The 16,843-nt window shown below is 34.7% G+C and overlaps 1 protein-coding gene and 1 long non-coding RNA gene across 2 annotated transcripts; one reads left to right on the top strand and one right to left on the bottom strand.

Moving 5' to 3' along the window:
* Positions 1-3,445: 3,445 nt before the first annotated feature.
* LOC103928119 (cyanogenic beta-glucosidase-like) lies at positions 3,446-6,581 on the top strand. Its single transcript, XM_048570830.1, has 12 exons — positions 3,446-3,645; positions 3,826-3,895; positions 4,153-4,211; positions 4,361-4,436; positions 4,606-4,683; positions 4,777-4,864; positions 4,946-5,201; positions 5,398-5,513; positions 5,653-5,870; positions 6,007-6,038; positions 6,132-6,234; positions 6,378-6,581. The coding sequence occupies exons 1-12, from the start codon at positions 3,475-3,477 to the stop codon at positions 6,488-6,490; spliced, it is 1,380 nt and encodes a 459-aa protein (XP_048426787.1). The 5' UTR covers positions 3,446-3,474; the 3' UTR covers positions 6,491-6,581.
* A 5,962-nt stretch (positions 6,582-12,543) lies between these two features.
* Positions 12,544-13,895, bottom strand: LOC125470984. Its single transcript, XR_007253320.1, has 2 exons — positions 13,347-13,895; positions 12,544-13,045 (listed from the first exon to the last, which is right to left on the bottom strand). It is a non-coding gene; the product is annotated as an uncharacterized LOC125470984 (long non-coding RNA).
* Positions 13,896-16,843: the final 2,948 nt, after the last annotated feature.

Here is a 16,843-nt window from a genome sequence, read left to right as displayed (position 1 = left end):
TTCCTGCAAACAGAAAGTTAAGCGGGTAAATATATAATATACTTAGCATTTATGACATCAAGTACACATCTATATTTGTTTTTATGTATTTGTAGTTGTCATATATGACATGTCATCTCGTCCAAACTTTTTTCCTTTATTATCAAACTTATTTCTTCTCAATTCGCCCTAGTTAGCTACTCTCTTTTTTCCCTTCTTACCATCTTTTCTTATGTATTGAATAGTCTCATTCTCCTCCTCATCATTTGGTCCAACAGTTTTAGATTGTAAACAAACATCTTCTGTGGATTCCTCCATAATATCTGGTGGTAGTACACTAGATAAAGGTAAGATCCACTTGTCACATAACTATTGTATTGAAAGATATATCTTTCGATGAAGTGGAAGAAATAGATAAAAGGAAATCTATAAATTAGAGCTGAGGATGCTTAAAGGAAGAATAACTTATATTATACATGTTTCACGATATATATAGTAGTGGGGGATTATGGGACAAAAAATAAATCCATTTGGCATGGAGCTAGAACCTTGTTTCGAGATATTTTTGCGAGTATTGATCCAGATTTAGATGCTCAACTGGAATTTGGAGCATTCCAAAAACTTGGAGATCCAATTACAAGAAGACAAGTAGTCTGATACAATATGCGTTGTTACTTGTTACTTTTCATTTTTATTTTCTTTTAGTGATTTTTAGATGGGGTACCAAATAAATCTTGATTTGAATCACTGCCTTTACTTTGACTCTTGTTCTTTATTTATCCGGGAGACGATCCCAAATAAACAGGTATGGAACCTATAATTGTAAACCACGATCGAATCTATGGAAGCATTGGTTTATACATTCCTTTTAGTCTCAACTCTAGGAATAATATTTTTTGCTATCTTTTTTTGAGAACTGCCTAATGTTCCAACTAAAAAGGTGAAATGATTTGTTATCATCTCAATTGAAGTACGAATCCTCCCAATAGTGGGAGGATCCATACTTCAACTAGTCCCTTTGTTCCTCGAATGGATCTCTTAGTTGTTGAGAGGGTTGCCCAAAAGCAGTATATAAGGTGTACAATTTTTTGGTTGATAAAGGGATCAAATGGTATAATTCTTTTGTTGGTAGATTGGAGGATTAGGAACATGAATATTGCTTTCCTATTGGCTGTTTTTGCATTAATTGCTACTTCTTTAATCTTATTGATTAGTGTAGATGTTGCCTTTGCTTCTCCTAAGGGTTGGTCGGGTAACAAAAATGTTCTATTTTCTGGCACATCATTATGGTTTGGATTAGTCTTTCTAGTGGGTATACTTAATTCTCTCATATCCTGAACCTATTCGTTCTATATCCAAAAATGAAATGACCCCCCCTCCCAATTCCTTCAGGTTCCGAGACACACTAAAATTCAATATAAGTCCCAAAAATTCAAATGAAGAAAAAAATTAGAAAAATTAGAGAGGGGTCAAACTTTTGTGTTTTTGAATTGTAAAAATATATATAAATGAAAAATATTAAATCAAAATAAATAGATGTAAGCTAATAAAAACCAGTCTCTTGAAACAACTAATCAATTTCTTGTACTACGAAGAAGAAGCCACCCCAATGGTATCCTTTCACAATCTTTAGGAGCGACATAGCCAATTTGAGAACCTAGCTATTTCGATGCCTTCTTAATTAGCGTGGAAATACAATTTCACAAAACCACTGGGTTTACGGATTCAATATTAAAACTCTAACAAGAAGAAAAAGATCAAGATTAATTAATTCTTCATACTTATCTATTATATACTTATGTAAAGAATTCTGGTCATAAATTTCTACTTTTTTGTTGAGTCAAATAATTTTCTACTGTTTGAATAAGTCTTTGTAGCTAATCGCCCATATTCAACTTCAAAAGTTTTGCCCATCAACAGTTGGACATGCATAATATAAACATGCAGATAAATGACTCTTTGTTTCCGAATCCAAAAAATATTTTCTTTCGCTAGAAAACTCAAGAGTAATTCAAGGATTGATCATTTCAAATTAAGATGAGATTGATCGACCTGTTGTGTACATTATCTTACTTTTCAACTCAAGGAATAATTTTTTTGTAAATAATGTATTTTTGTAGTATAAGTTATTAATTTCTTAATCTTAATTTGAATATCATATATACAAAAAGCTATTCAAATTGAAGACTGTTTAGTCATCCAAATGTATCAATAAAATGAATAGTTCATTATAAATCTTTTATTCAAATAATTCTTTTTGTTTAGATGATGTTCAAATAAAAATTAAGAAACTAAACGATCACAATATAAAATTTGTAGAATATGTGCATTCCTCATAGGTGGAACACAAGGATTATTCATTCTTTTACATACGTAGACAACTAATGGGTACATGAAACGTGCTTTCTTTTAAATTACAGACCATGACTTGGACTTTAAACTAGGAATTTCAAAGCCAATTTTGTTTACAAATTTTAAACCTTCACAATTCTCATTCTTGTACTAGCAAGAAGAATGTGTAACTACTATACTTTGAAGGGTGTCCAAACCTTCGAAAAAACCACCCAATGGAATCCTTTGACAATCTTTAGGAGCAAAATAGCCAACTTGAGAACCTAGCTATTTCGATGCCTTCTTAATTAGAGTGGAAAGCCAATTTCAAAAAACCACTGGGTTTACCAATTCAATACTAAAACTCTAACAAGAAGAAAAAGATCAAGATTAAAGTCTTCATCTTTATCGCTTACGTACTTACGTAAAGAATTCTCGTCAGAAATTTCTATTTTTTTGTTGGGTCAAGTAATTTTCCACTGTTTGAACAAGTCCCTATAGCTAATCTTCCATATTCAACTTCAAAAGTTATGCCTTAAACATTTGGACATACATCATATAAACATGCAGATAAATGACTCTTTGTTTCCTAATGCAGTTAACATTTTCTTTTGCGGGAAAACTCAAGGGTAACTCAAGGATTGATCATTGCAAATTAAAATGAGATTGATCGTACAGTTATCTACATTATCTTACTTTTCAACTCAAGGAATAATTTGTTTTTATAAATAATGTATTTTCATATATATAGTATAAGTTATTGATTTTTTAATTTTAATTTGAATATCATATATACAAAAAACTGTTCAAATTGAAGACTGTGTAGTTATCCAAATATGTCAACAAAATGAATAGTTCATTATAAGTCCCAAAAATTCAAATAAAGAAAAAAATTAGAAAAATTAGAGAGGGGTCAAACTTTTGTGTTTTTGAATTGTAAAAATATATATAAATGAAAAATATTAAATCAAAGTCAAACCATGACTTGGTCTTTAAACTAGGGCTTTCAAAGTCAATTTTGTTTACAATTTTTAACCCTTTACAATTCTCATGAGCTAGTACGTAGACACCATATCCCTTCCTCCCTTTCTCTATATAAACCCCATGCAATATTCCAGGAGGAGATAACTTAATTATCTCGATCGATATCAAAACTCCCAAGTTATGGCAATGAAATATTCACGATCTTTGCTCTTTGGTGTGCTGCTACTCATTGGCTTTGCATTGACAAATAGCAAAGCAACTAATACAGATCCACCTGTTCATTGCGAATTTCTCAATCGCAGCAGTTTTGAACCAGGGTTTATATTTGGCACAGGTTCCGCAGCTTACCAGGTCTGTATATATATGTATTTTACACACACACTCACATTTATATATTTCTTTTGGGATTATTTACCATATTTTTGGTGTATTTTATGCATGCAGTTAGCATCCATGCATGAATTATAATGTTGACATCTTCCTTGCGTGTGTAGTAGTACTCTTACGTATATGCATGTGTGTATATTTCAGTATGAAGGTGCAGTAAAAGAAGATGGAAGAGGCCCAAGCATATGGGATACCTTCACCCACAAACATCCAGGTCTGTGATTTAATCAATTGGTAATATGAAAACTTTAGCTACTTCATTTCAAAAGGAGTATAAATAGCACCTCATTCTTTTCTTCGTGAGGACAAGTAAACTCCAACCTCTCTAATAACCATGCACTTTGTTGGGAGACAAATAGTACGTGGTCATGTGATCTGTACAATATATGTATATACTTCATCAGTGCGCACGCATATAAAGTACCTTGCACATGATATGGATTTCACCATTATGTTTTTGAATAACTACAGAAAAAATCGCTGATGGCAGTAACGGAGACGTCGCTATAGATCAATATCACCGCTATAAGGTCTAAAACCTCATAACTTTGTCTCTTGACCCTTTATACTTGAAGGGCACATGTTAACATATTAAATTGGAGCCTTTATAAAAATAAAATAAAAAGGACAATATATAATGAGATCCTCAATATTTAATTTTAAACTTTTGTCATTTTAGGAAGATGTGGGGATCATGAAGGATATGGAGTTGGATGCTTACAGATTATCTATTTCATGGTCCAGATTATTACCAAGTAAGTTGCTCCACATCCTCATATTTGGTTGGGACCAATGTCAATATTGTGCATAAGAATTATTTTTCCAACAAGAAAATTACTCTTTATATACTTTTAACTAAAGTAATGTGATCGAGTTATCTACTGGTTAACCCTTTTTTTTTCTTGTTATTTTTTTTCTAATTAGATGGAACATTAAGTGGTGGCGTTAACAGAAAAGGAATTGATTATTACAACAATCTCATCAATGAACTCCTACGCAATGGTTAATCATCCTACCTTAAACAATTATTACATGAATTTTTAGAACATCATTCAATTAGACTTTTAATTTGATTTTACTGATCATGTACTACAGGTTTAAAGCCGTTTGTAACACTCTTTCATTGGGATGTTCCCCAAGCTTTAGAAGATGAATATGGTGGTTTTTTAAGCCCTCGTATTGTGTAAGTGAACAAAATTTATTTTCTCATTGATAATTTGATAAAATACATACTGATATACGTAACATAAATTTGTATCTACAGCGATCATTTTAAAGACTATGCAGAACTTTGTTATAAGGAATTTGGTGATCGAGTCAAGCACTGGTTCACGGTAAATGAGCCATATACTTTTAGTAGCATGGGTTATGCTGTTGGGACTCTAGCACCGGGACGCTGCTCTTCTTGGCAAAATCTAAACTGCACCGGTGGAGATTCAGCCATTGAACCATACTTGGTGACACACCACATTCTTCTTGCTCATGGAGCAGTTGTAGAATTGTACAAGAATAGATATCAGGTTCAATAACAGTTTCTTTTTTTTTTTTTTTTTTTTTTTGGGTCAGCATATTGGCTCCTAATTGAGAATTCTATATGAATCATTATTATGGAGTTGTAATACAAGAGGGAATACTCTCAGTAGTAAGATAATCTAAAGGTTGTATGTTTTTTCTATAACTCCTATTTATTCAACCAAAATTCATATTTTTGGGCAGGCATCTCAGAAAGGCTTGATAGGAATAACATTGGTGACATACTGGTTTGAGCCTGCTTCGGAGTCAAAGCAAGATAAAGATGCTGCCTTACGATCTTTGGATTTTATGTTTGGATGGCAAGTGTCTTAATAAATTATATATAAACTCAATTACATGTTTACTTATGACTTGTAACATTGATACAACCTAGCTAGCATTACTCTTTATATATAATGCTATAATTAGGCTAATATTTGGAATTTTCATGTTTTGTAGGTTTTTGGACCCGTTAACAAGTGGTGACTATCCACACACCATGCGATCAATTGTAGGAAAAAGATTGCCAAAATTCACAAAAGAACAATCCAAGTTGCTAAACGGATCGTTTGATTTTCTTGGAATAAATTATTATACTGCTAGATACGCAACTAGTACACCGAAGAACAATTCACTACAGGCAAGCTTCGTAACAGACCCTCAAGCTGATCTTACAAGTGAGTGCGAAAGGAAACTTACTTTCAATAGCTTAAGTTCTTTGTTCTTCTTGACCTAGTTTGACTTCTTAATTACATTAATTATATTCTAATATTTACACCAATTGTATTCTAATGTTTGTAAATATTGTGGCAGCTGAGCTTAATGGAGTACTTATTGGTCCACAGGTATACATCAAATTTATCATTTTGAGCTATTTGCATTTGGAGGATTAGTTTTTTACCCCAACATTAACGCATTATCTTGAAATGGTGTTGCAGACTGCTTCAGATTGGTTATATGTATATCCAAAAGGAATTCATGATCTTGTGCTCTACACAAAGGAAAAATATAATGATCCAATCATTTATATTACTGAGAATGGTATGTCATACATACGTTTAAGCCTTGATTAAATGCAAATGTTTCACATATTTATAATGGTGTAAAATGAAACTACACGTTTTTTTTTTTTTTTTAAACGGAAAAAACTAAATTTAATCTTTTGTGCAATAATATGTACGTAGGTGTATCAGAGTTGAATAATCCAGAACTATCAATTGACGAGGCTCTTCATGATACCAATAGAATTGACTACCACTACCGTCACCTGTGTTACCTTCAAGCGGCGATCAAGTAAGTAGTTATTAACAAATTAATTAAGGCTATATACTGCCTAGCCTTCTTAAGTTATTGTTATTTAATCATTATATTGACCTAAACCATATGAACATTTGTGTATTTGTGTGCAGAAATGGTGCGAAAGTGAAGGGATACTTTCCGTGGACATTGTTGGATGACTTTGAATGGGACTCGGGATACACCGTCCGATTTGGTTTAAACTACGTGGATTATAGTGACGGGCTAAAAAGACACCCAAAACTCTCGGCACATTGGTTCAAAAATTTGCTTAAGAAGAATTGAAGGAATTAAAAGAAATTTATTGTTGATTATAAACATTTAAGTGGATAATTGTCCTTTTTATGTATTTGTATTTCAATACCTTCCGCGTTTGTATTTCCTTTCAATAATGTAAGTATTCTTTGAGATTCAATAATTCAATAAAAAGCTACAAGAGCTGTGAATGCTACAGTAAGGCCTCTCTATAGAAAGGAATAACTTATTTATAGTCGTAAACAGTTTTGGTCCTAGTTTGGGTTTAGGAATAAATACCACATTGTAATAAGTTATTATTTTTCTTGGTCCAATTGTAAAGAAACTCGCCTCGACATAGTAGCAATTGTTAATAAGTACAATAATAAGCAAGGCCACAAAAAAAATAAAAAATAAAAAATAAAATAAAAATAAATAAGAAAAGGTTTTAGATGGACTAAAACATTTCTATACTATTGTTTGGGATGTTTTTTTTTTTTTTTTTTTTTTTTTTTTTTTTTTTTTTTTTTGGAGTTGATACCACACCCTGGAGCTTTTGGGTACGTATGTAAAACCTTGTTAATATCTTCTTGTTGAAGTCAAAATATTTCTAGCTCCTCAGGATTATCTTCGTCCCCTTCTTGCCTAATTGTATTAGTGATTATTTTTTCAATTAAAGCGTGCTCAACTTTTTGCACAACTTAACACAAATGTTTTCAGTTACCTGGCTTTGCATATGACCTTGGGTGACATGACAAATTTGATAGAAGAAAAGAAAAAGTATACGCTTGAACTGGTCGAAGATTGGATTTTACGTATTTGTCAAATTTACTTAGAAGAATTAAAGAGTTTTAAAACTTTTGCTATATATTACAAACATCTATTTTTTATTCTTTGTTGAACATAAGGATGCTAATAGATTTTAATATATTCCGCCTACTTAACACAGTTTTAAAATTCACAGCATCGCGCGGGCTTAATTGCTTGCAAGAAACTATTTACAAATGTTGATGCACAAAATCAGTGAGACTTTGGAACGACGTAAAGTGTCGAGTTTGTAACCATCGCAATGTTGCTCCATTACCTAGTGAGGATAATATGTAAAGAGATGAAGGTAGGGAAGCAACACAAGATGTATGTGGTTCACCTTAAATGGGGCTACATCCACGAGGGTGAAGGAGTCCTCATCAATAGTGAAGATTTTACACAAGACATAAGTTTAAGCATAATCATCATTAGTGAGTTCTAATGACGAGTTTATGCACAATAATGACATTTGGAATTAATTGTTCGAGAACGGTCTCCCTGTATAGTTGATGAGGGCCTTCGGCTCCCATCCACGATTGATGTGGGACTCTAGGAGTTTTATTTTTAGGTTGACACTTGTCGTGTTGTGATTGGTCTCTTGATTGGAGAAAAACTCATGTGCTTCGGCAAGGGTGCCTCCACATGAACTCTTTAGTGGGTCCTTGAAGGTATGAGGTTGACCGATACTTAGTAGTTTCGAGGGTGGTGAACTACAGAACAAACAGTGGTCCCCCAAGTTCACGAGTGAGGAAAGCTTCTCGGTTGGAGACTTGCAAAACCCAAATTGGTGAGTACTCATGAAACTTTCGAGTACTAAACTGTATTAGCATATATTAGGAGTCCACCAAATCTCCTATCGATGAGGATTACCAAAGGAGGTGTCTTATATTTCCCGAGCCAATGAAGAAAAAAGACTTTAAAAATTCTTTCCTCTTTTTTTTGGATGTAGCCCAAGTACATATATCTTTTTTTCTTAAGCCCAAAGTAGCACACAAATGTCCTATTAATTTTCCTTATTAACAATAATATTTGTCAATTGTAGCATATGAAAATAAGGGTCTTTCCCGTAGAAGATTGTTTTATCTAACTACTTAAAATGTTACAAAAACTGGGCTGTTGTCCCTACTGGCCAGCCACCAAAAACTAATTATTAGACCGACTTATACTTATCTAAAGTCTACCAAATTTTAGATGAAAATACTAGACACACAGAGCTACACTCACACAAATATTTGGGATTTTTGGAGTTGATTTGCTATTTAAATTAAATCCAACAAAAACAGAACAGAAACAGATTTTTCAGTAGTTCGCAAATTAAGAAAAATGAGTAAGGGGAATTGCTATCCACCACCAAATAATCATGCAAACATGTTATGTTTCATTCAACTTCCCTTCATTTTCGAATGAAGATGCTCAAGTTGGCTCAATGTTAGAACTCAACCTATTACTCTTTCTTATGTAGTATGTTGAGAGAATGGCGTTTTCAACTTAACTTAGTCCCTAGCATGCAATCTAGAATGATGTGTTCATAGATTTAACAAGTAGAAATCATTAAGAACGAAAAGAGTTTGAGTCATCACAAGGCATCGTAAGTACTAGCGTTGTCTTACTTATCCTAGAAATTGATTCACATGTTAATCGCAATTAACAAGTACTACTCTAGAATATATGTAGGTCCTCATTCGACAAGGGCAGGCACACACATATTCATAGCATTAGAATCCTAGATATGCTTACTAAGTATGCATCCGTAGAAAACACATAAAGAATTCATCAATAAGACAAGTAGTGAACCAATTTTCATTCATTCATAAAAGTAATTCAAACGAAATGTCATAACAAACTTGCAATCATATTCGGGGCTTCAAAACAGCCCCTAACTACTAAAAATATAGTAACACAATCCTTAAGTTAAAACAAAAGAAGTTTGAGAAAATAGAACCAAAAGAAATCGACTAAGGCTCTCCTCTTTCCTTCCTTCCCCAACGCTACTTTTAAACCAATTCTTGTTGCATCATTTTCTTCTCCTTAACTCACCCACTAATAGCCATTTAGTGATGACAATAAGTGAGAGGAAATGGTAAAACAATTGTAACTCCTTGGGTAGCCTTTATGCCAATTACTCCCTCTTAATCCTCATCTTTAATTCCATTTCCTGTCAGCTGGTTTGTTCTTGATTGCATCAGTTTTGGCTGCTAGATTTATTGGATTTATTGCTTTCAATCCTTTCTTGTCAGTTACAAACTGGTCAGCCTCTTAGGAACATGTCAGTGTTAAAACGCCCATAACTTCTTCTAGAAAAATAATATTAACAATCCACAAAATGCTCCAGAAAATAGACATCCGTAGCTTTGCAAGCATATAAAGCTCATTCTCTAATTCATTCTGAGCTGTCTGCAACTTGCTTCCAAAGTCAGCTGACCTGCACAGACAGTTTTGACGAATTTGTTACTTAAAATTCCACTTGTGCTATTTTTCTTTTCTTTACTTGACAAATCCTACAAAACACAAAAACAAAGTAAATAACTCAAAAAATATAAGGAACTAACTAAGAAAAGACAAGTGAATTTGATATAAAATATATATAAATATAAGCTTATCAAAGTACATATATTTTTTTTTCTTAAGCCCAATTCCTTCTTTTTTGTTTGTTGAGAAAAGTAAATCTGATTGAAGTTTTTTCATTTGTGTATATAACTTGAGTGGTTGAAGCTTTTTCCTTTGGACAAATGGCTTGAAGGGTTGATGTTTTTTCCTTTGGGCACATAGCTTGAGTGGCTGAAACTTTTTCCTTTAGACACATAGCTTCAGTGGGTGAAGCTTTTTCTTCTGGGCGCATAGCTTGGCTGAAGTTTTTTCCTTTGGACACGTAGTTTGAGTGGTTGAAGCTTTTTCCTTTGGGCGCATAGCTTGAGTGGCTGAAGCTTTTTCCTTTGGATACATACCTTGAGTGGTTGAAGCTTTTCTCCTTTGGACACATAGTTTGAGTGGTTGAAGCTTTTTCCCTTAAGCACATAGCTTCAGTGGTTGAAGCTTTTTTTTTTGTGGACACTTAGGTTGAAAGGTAGAAGTTTTTTCAAGCTTCAACCACTCCATATATTGATTTCGCGCACAGTCTGTGCGAAGCAATTTTTTGTTGGATCATTCTCATGTTGTTGATGAGTTAGAGAATTGGCAGAATATGATTTTTTTTTCTTTTTCTTGGACACTAGTGTGCATTTCCCACCGAAGTTTCCATTTACCATTGTTGGCAAGTAAAGTTAAGATATAATACTTGCATGTTGTCATGGTGGCTATATAGCTTATTGAAGTTCGCGACTTCGAAGTTCTTGTAAATGTTGGAGTAGAAAATGCCTGAGGTTTTTAGAAAGCCTATAAATGAGTTTCCTTCAAACCATATCCAAGGCAACCCAACTAATTTAATGAAGCTACAATGTTTGACCTTCTTGTACAGTTGAAGGAGATGTTAATAATGCTTCATACTACATGGTGCAAATTAAGAGATCGGAGAGTTGAAGCCTATATGTTGCTTGAAGCCTTCTGGAAGCTATACAAATTGATTGACCTCCTAAATGTGTTATTCCCCCTACACAGTGCCTTTATATATAATAATAAGGTTGGAAAGAAATCATTCTCCTCCAAGGAATACAAGTCCTAATAGGGAAGAATAACTAGAATAAAATATAATCTAAGATTTACACAATCACACTTAAATAAGAAGTTTATAACACTCCACCTCGAGTGTGTAAATACTCAAGTAGATTCGGCATCATGTGTTGTTGAGGAAGTCGACTCGTCGTCACTGATTCTGGGAACACGGTAGTCTCAATAAGGTAGGAACTTGCATAAGGAAATAAGTCTCACAAAAAAGCCTAAGGCTATGGTAAAAATCCGAGTAAGGACAAAATAGTTAAAGAAAAATTTGGGAGCAATGCAAAGTCAAATGAAATGTCTACAGGACGTCATCAAGGATATAACCAACCCAAGATGAGAGCCTCGTCAAGACCTCGTCAGGTAGCGAAACCCCAGTGGTAAAAATGCTTCTAATCGTAGGGAAAAATAATACATTAAGATCAAGCAAGTATACTTCAAGATACTCACCTGAGTTTGACATAATTCCAAAGGGAACTAACAATGTTACAACTCAGAAAGTTTACACATACCAATCCTTGAACAAGCTTCTGAAATGTCGCCTTCGGTAGTGATTTGGTGAAGAGGTCAGCCAGGTGGTCTTGTGAACGAATTTGCGTGACTTCAATCTTCTGATGCTCTTGTTGTTGATGTGAGAAGAAAGACTTCGATGCAATGTGCTTGGTGTTGTCTCCTTTGATGTAACCCTTCTTGAGCATTCGATGCATGCTGCGTTGTGTTCATAGATCATCGTCGGGAAGTCAACGACGGGGAAAAGATCGCAGGAGCTTCAAATATCACCCAGAACCATTACCATCCAGAAATATTCTTGAGTTGTAAAATGCATGTTGCGTTGTCTTCATAGATCGTGTACGGTGAGAATTTCAGTTGTTGGACGAAGTGGCAACTAAGGTCTGTTTAGTTGACCTCTAAGAGATTACGCTGCCTCTAATGGTAAAGACATAACAATTCCAATCGAAGTTTCATCTCCAAATAGATATCCACCATGGCTGATCAGACTTCGTCTGCAATTGAACAGATTGTGCAACCTAATATCCCAAATTTATGCTTTTGGCAAAGACCCATGAATTTGAAATTGCTTTGTGTAGGTGTTTCACCATATTTCTGTCCAATTTAACTTCACTAAGGTCTCTCTTATTCTGGTTTCGTATGGAGGCTAACCCTGAAAAATGGGAGAGGAAATATGCAGCTTTCTTTTGTTTTTTTCTTTTCCTTGTCGATTCAGTATTGCATAGACATGTGATCTATGAAATAAACTCGTGCTGAAGGCTTCTCCAATTCCAACAAGTGACATGCACTGCACATAAATAAAAGAAAAAATGAATGTAGGCCACAAGTATATTATACAGCCAAATAGGTAGACACTTAAATCATAACAAACCATTAGGTTTATTTAAAAATAAGGAATTATAACATCATATTTTCCTCCACCTCATTAATATAACTATAAAAGCACAACACTATGTAATTCCTTTCCTCTAAGTCCAAAATATCACAAGAAAATGTAGCTTTTGCGAGATAATAAATAGTAAAATATGCGTTCATCATTATGCTATTTCTTAATGCTTCCATCCCTCCTTGGTCGTGATTTCGATCTTCCTCTTCATCATCATCAATATCGCTCTCTTCACTATAGTCTTCGGGGTCATCAAAATGCCTATCACGTTCAGAATGCCTCCTTTTGTAGTTATGAAGAGCCATTGTAGCAATGACAATATTCACTTGCGTATTGAACAGCCAATCAAGCATATCCCTCAAAATTGCCCCCCCTTTTTTTCATACTCTAAACGTACGCTCAATTATGCTTCTAAGAGAAAAATGTCTATGGTTGAATACCTCTTTATGCCCCGTTGGTTGGCCACTCCTATAAAAATATGAGAGATGATGTCTTTTACCTTTATGCCCCATGGGGTGGTATTAAATTCGGAATCCATAGGTTTGATAATATCTATTGCCATCTAACATACAATATCCAACAGAACACCAAAATATCTACTAACGGTCTCAGAAGAGTGTTGAAATTGCTCCTAGCTACTCTTTTTTTTTTTTTTTTTTTTTCTTCTATACTATGTCCTAACATATGCAAGAACATTCCTAATATCACTTTCTCCCTGAACCTTTCAAACTATAGTTAGCTTGCAATACTTTCATTAACCAAATGTTACCTGTTTGAAAAAATTCATACATGGAGTTTTATGCACATATTTTAGATAATATGCTTCAATAGCTCGAGTACAAGCGCATGCTAATATGTCAAACTCTTCCTCATCATTATCTAGAATGTCCATATTCAAGCGCACCTGCAAGTTAACAAATAATCCTTAACAAAATTCAAGCACCTTGCCAATTAACAGTTGTACCAATATTGGAAACAAAGTATCTAAAAATTAACTCATAATTCAAAATAACATTCAAGGAAGGTGTCAAACAAATTCTAAGACATAATCCCAAATTCAAGAAAGGTAATCTATAAATTAGAGCTGAGGATGCTTTAAGGAAGAATATCTTATATTATAAAAAAAATACAAATATGCTATATTATGTTATGCTTAAAAAAAATAAACGAATGACTTAAAAAAAAAAAAATACAAACAGATGACATGTTTCACGATATATATAGTAGTGGGGGATTATGGGACAAAAAATAAATCCATTTGGCATGGAGCTAGAGCCTTGTTTCGAGATGTTTTTGTTGGTATTGATCCAGATTTAGATGCTCAACTAGAATTTGGAGCATTCCAAAAACTTGGAGATCCAACTACAAGAAGACAAGTAGTCTGATTCTTTTTAATTTTTTTTTTGTTGAGGAAAGAAAATCTAGTTGAAGTTTTTTCATTTGTGTATATAACTTGAGTGGTTGAAGCTTTTTCCTTTGGACAAATGGCGTGAATGGTTGAAGTTTTTCCCTTTGGGCACGTAACTTGAATGGCGGAAGTCCTTCTAAATGTTGGAGTAGAAAATGCCTGAGGCTTTTAGAAAGCCTACAAATGAGTTTCCTTCGAACTATATCCATGGGAACCCAACTAGTTTATTGAAGCTACAATGTTTGACCTTCTGGTGAGGTTGAAGGAGATGTTGATGAGAGTCTTCAGCTCCCGTTGCGATTGATGTGGGACTCTAGGAGTTTTATTTTTATGTTGATCTCTATGGTGTTGTGATTGGTCTTTTGATTGGTGAGAAACTTGTGTGCTTCGGCAAGGGTGCCTCCACATGAACTCTTCAATGGGTCCTTGAAGGTATGAAGTTGACCGGTGCTTAGTAGTTTTGGGGGTGGTGAAGTATGAAACAAACAATGCTCCCCCAAGTTCCTAAGTAAGGAAAGCTTCTCGGTTAAGCACTTGCAAAACCCAAGTTGCAGAGTACTCACGAAACTTTCGAGTACTAAAGTGTATTACCATATAATGGGTGTCCCCCAAATCTCCAATGAAGAAGGATTACCGAAGGTGGTGTCTTATGCTTCCCGAGTCATTGAAGAAAAAAGACTTTAAAAAAATTTTCCTTTTTTTTTTGGATGTAGCCCAAGTACATATATATTTTTTTTCTTAAGCCCAAATCCGTTTTTTTTCTTTTTAATTTTTTTTTTCTTGAGAAAAGAAAATCTAGTTGAAGTTTTTTCATTTGTGTATATAACTTGAGTGGTTGAAGCTTTTTCCTTTGGACAAATGGCGTGAATGGTTGAAGTTTTTCCCTTTGGGCACGTAACTTGAATGGCGGAAGTTCTTCTAAATGTTGGAGTAGAAAATGCCTGAGGCTTTTAGAAAGCCTACAAATGAGTTTCCTTCGAACTGTATCCATGGGAACCCAACTAGTTTATTGAAGCTACAATGTTTGACCTTCTGGTGCAGTTGAAGGAGATGTTAATAGCGTTCCATACTGCATGGTGCAAATTAAGCCATTGAAGAGTTGAAGCCTACGTGTTACTTGAACCCTTTTGGAAGCTATATAAATTTATTGACCTCCCAATAGTTGCCTTTCAAACCCATATTGGGGTTGTAGTGTTTGCACTGTTGAAGAGAGAAATATTTGAAGTAGATGTAAGAGGACTGAAGAGTTTTGCAAGCGACCGCTTCACATTTCGATGTCAAATAGTCTTGTAAAAGTTTAGCCTTTGTATACGATATGTAGCTTTCTAGGTTAATAAAGCTTCAGACTTGTCAAAGTATTACAAATGCAGAGAAGCCTTTGTTGCTTTATTAAAGCATCGTTACTGTTGAATGATAAAATTATATATTAGAGTACGGGTAGTACCCTTTATCACCTAGCTGGTGATACAAGGTGAGTCCCTTCATTACCTGGTTAGTGAAAAAAGTGGAGTACTCGTTGTACTTTCCATCACCTAGTTAGTGGACGAGAGTGAGATCCTTCATTACCTAGTTGGTGGAAAGCATGGTAATTTTCCAAAGGAAAGAAATTATTTATTAGAGTATGAGTTGTACCTTTCATCACCTAGTTGCTGATACAAAGGTGAGTTCTTGCATTACGAAGTGGGTGAGAATAATGACAAGTTGTCAAGGCACATTGCAACACATGCCAAAGGGAAAAAGTGTATGTTGACACCTACTGTGAAGGCCCTGAGTGCTATTTTATAATCTACCACATCACAAAATGAATACTCGTGGCTGAAGCTACTGGCATGTTCACGCAATGACTGGTTTGACTTCTGATGAATGGTGTACAAATCTATAGTGGAGTGTAAGAAATAAGCCTAGAAGATGCGTTGCACCACAAAAAGTCTCTTAAGCGTAGCATAATAATCTATTGTATCAGGTTGAAGATGACAATACCAATTGAGAGGTCCCACAGATAGAATGAAAGGGAAAATAAGACATCGTTCTTCATTACTATGCCTCGGTATGCCATGGTGGATTCAAAGAGATAGATATGCTCAATTGGATCTCCCCTCCCAATTTACGATAGCAAACCAAGCTTCTGTTTTGTTTCTCCTTGTAAAGGGGTGCCAAAAATCCTACTTGCTAGAGGGCCTGGCCTCGGCTGATTCTAGTCAGGTACCTTGGCATGACGTTTGGCCTTTAGTCTGTTCACTTCCTTGAGAAGCTGCAGGATAAGGCGGTCCTCAGTGGAGTCAGGCACTATTAGAACCCTAATTCATAGTTTCCATCATTTATTGGTAGTAGGCAAGTATAGTCAAGAGTATGTGGCGTTTTTTTTTATTCACCATACTAGCTTCCGGGAAATGCATGTTGGAAGTCCCCCAAGTCTTAAACACCTTCTTGTTCCTCTAAGTCTTGTCGTTTCTTCCTTAGGTTAGTAGTTGACCTTGGTTGTGGTAAGTGAATGATTCCTTTGATGACCCTTAGGTCAATGATCTTTGAGCCTATGTGGATAGGTTTTTCTCAACGATGCCGTAAGAGGTCTTGACAGTCGCGATAACCGGCCGTTGATCATTCCATTCCTTTTACAAGGAGATGTCTTCTTCCACTTGTTTTGCTTCGGTTTAAAGCAGCTAGGTTGAGAGAAGTCTCGTGTTGATCAATATCTTGGGTATAAGGCCGCTCGTCATTAAGAATGTCGTGTTAAAGACATGTGAATCTTTCCGTTGGTGGGTACTATGTGTTGATCCGCAGTCACGAAGGCAATGGCTCTTAAGACTAAGTCTGTATAGCGTCGCAAAACATCTCGAAGACATTCTCATATTGTTCCT

This window comes from the organism of the source record quoted next, unplaced genomic scaffold, assembly GCF_019419815.1.
Source record: "Pyrus x bretschneideri cultivar Hongxiangsu unplaced genomic scaffold, Pyrus_bretschneideri_v1 Contig55, whole genome shotgun sequence".
NCBI classification, from domain to species: domain Eukaryota; kingdom Viridiplantae; phylum Streptophyta; class Magnoliopsida; order Rosales; family Rosaceae; genus Pyrus; species Pyrus x bretschneideri.
The sequence above is the reverse complement of the archived record's forward strand: the minus strand, read 5'-3'. Positions and strand labels throughout refer to the sequence as shown.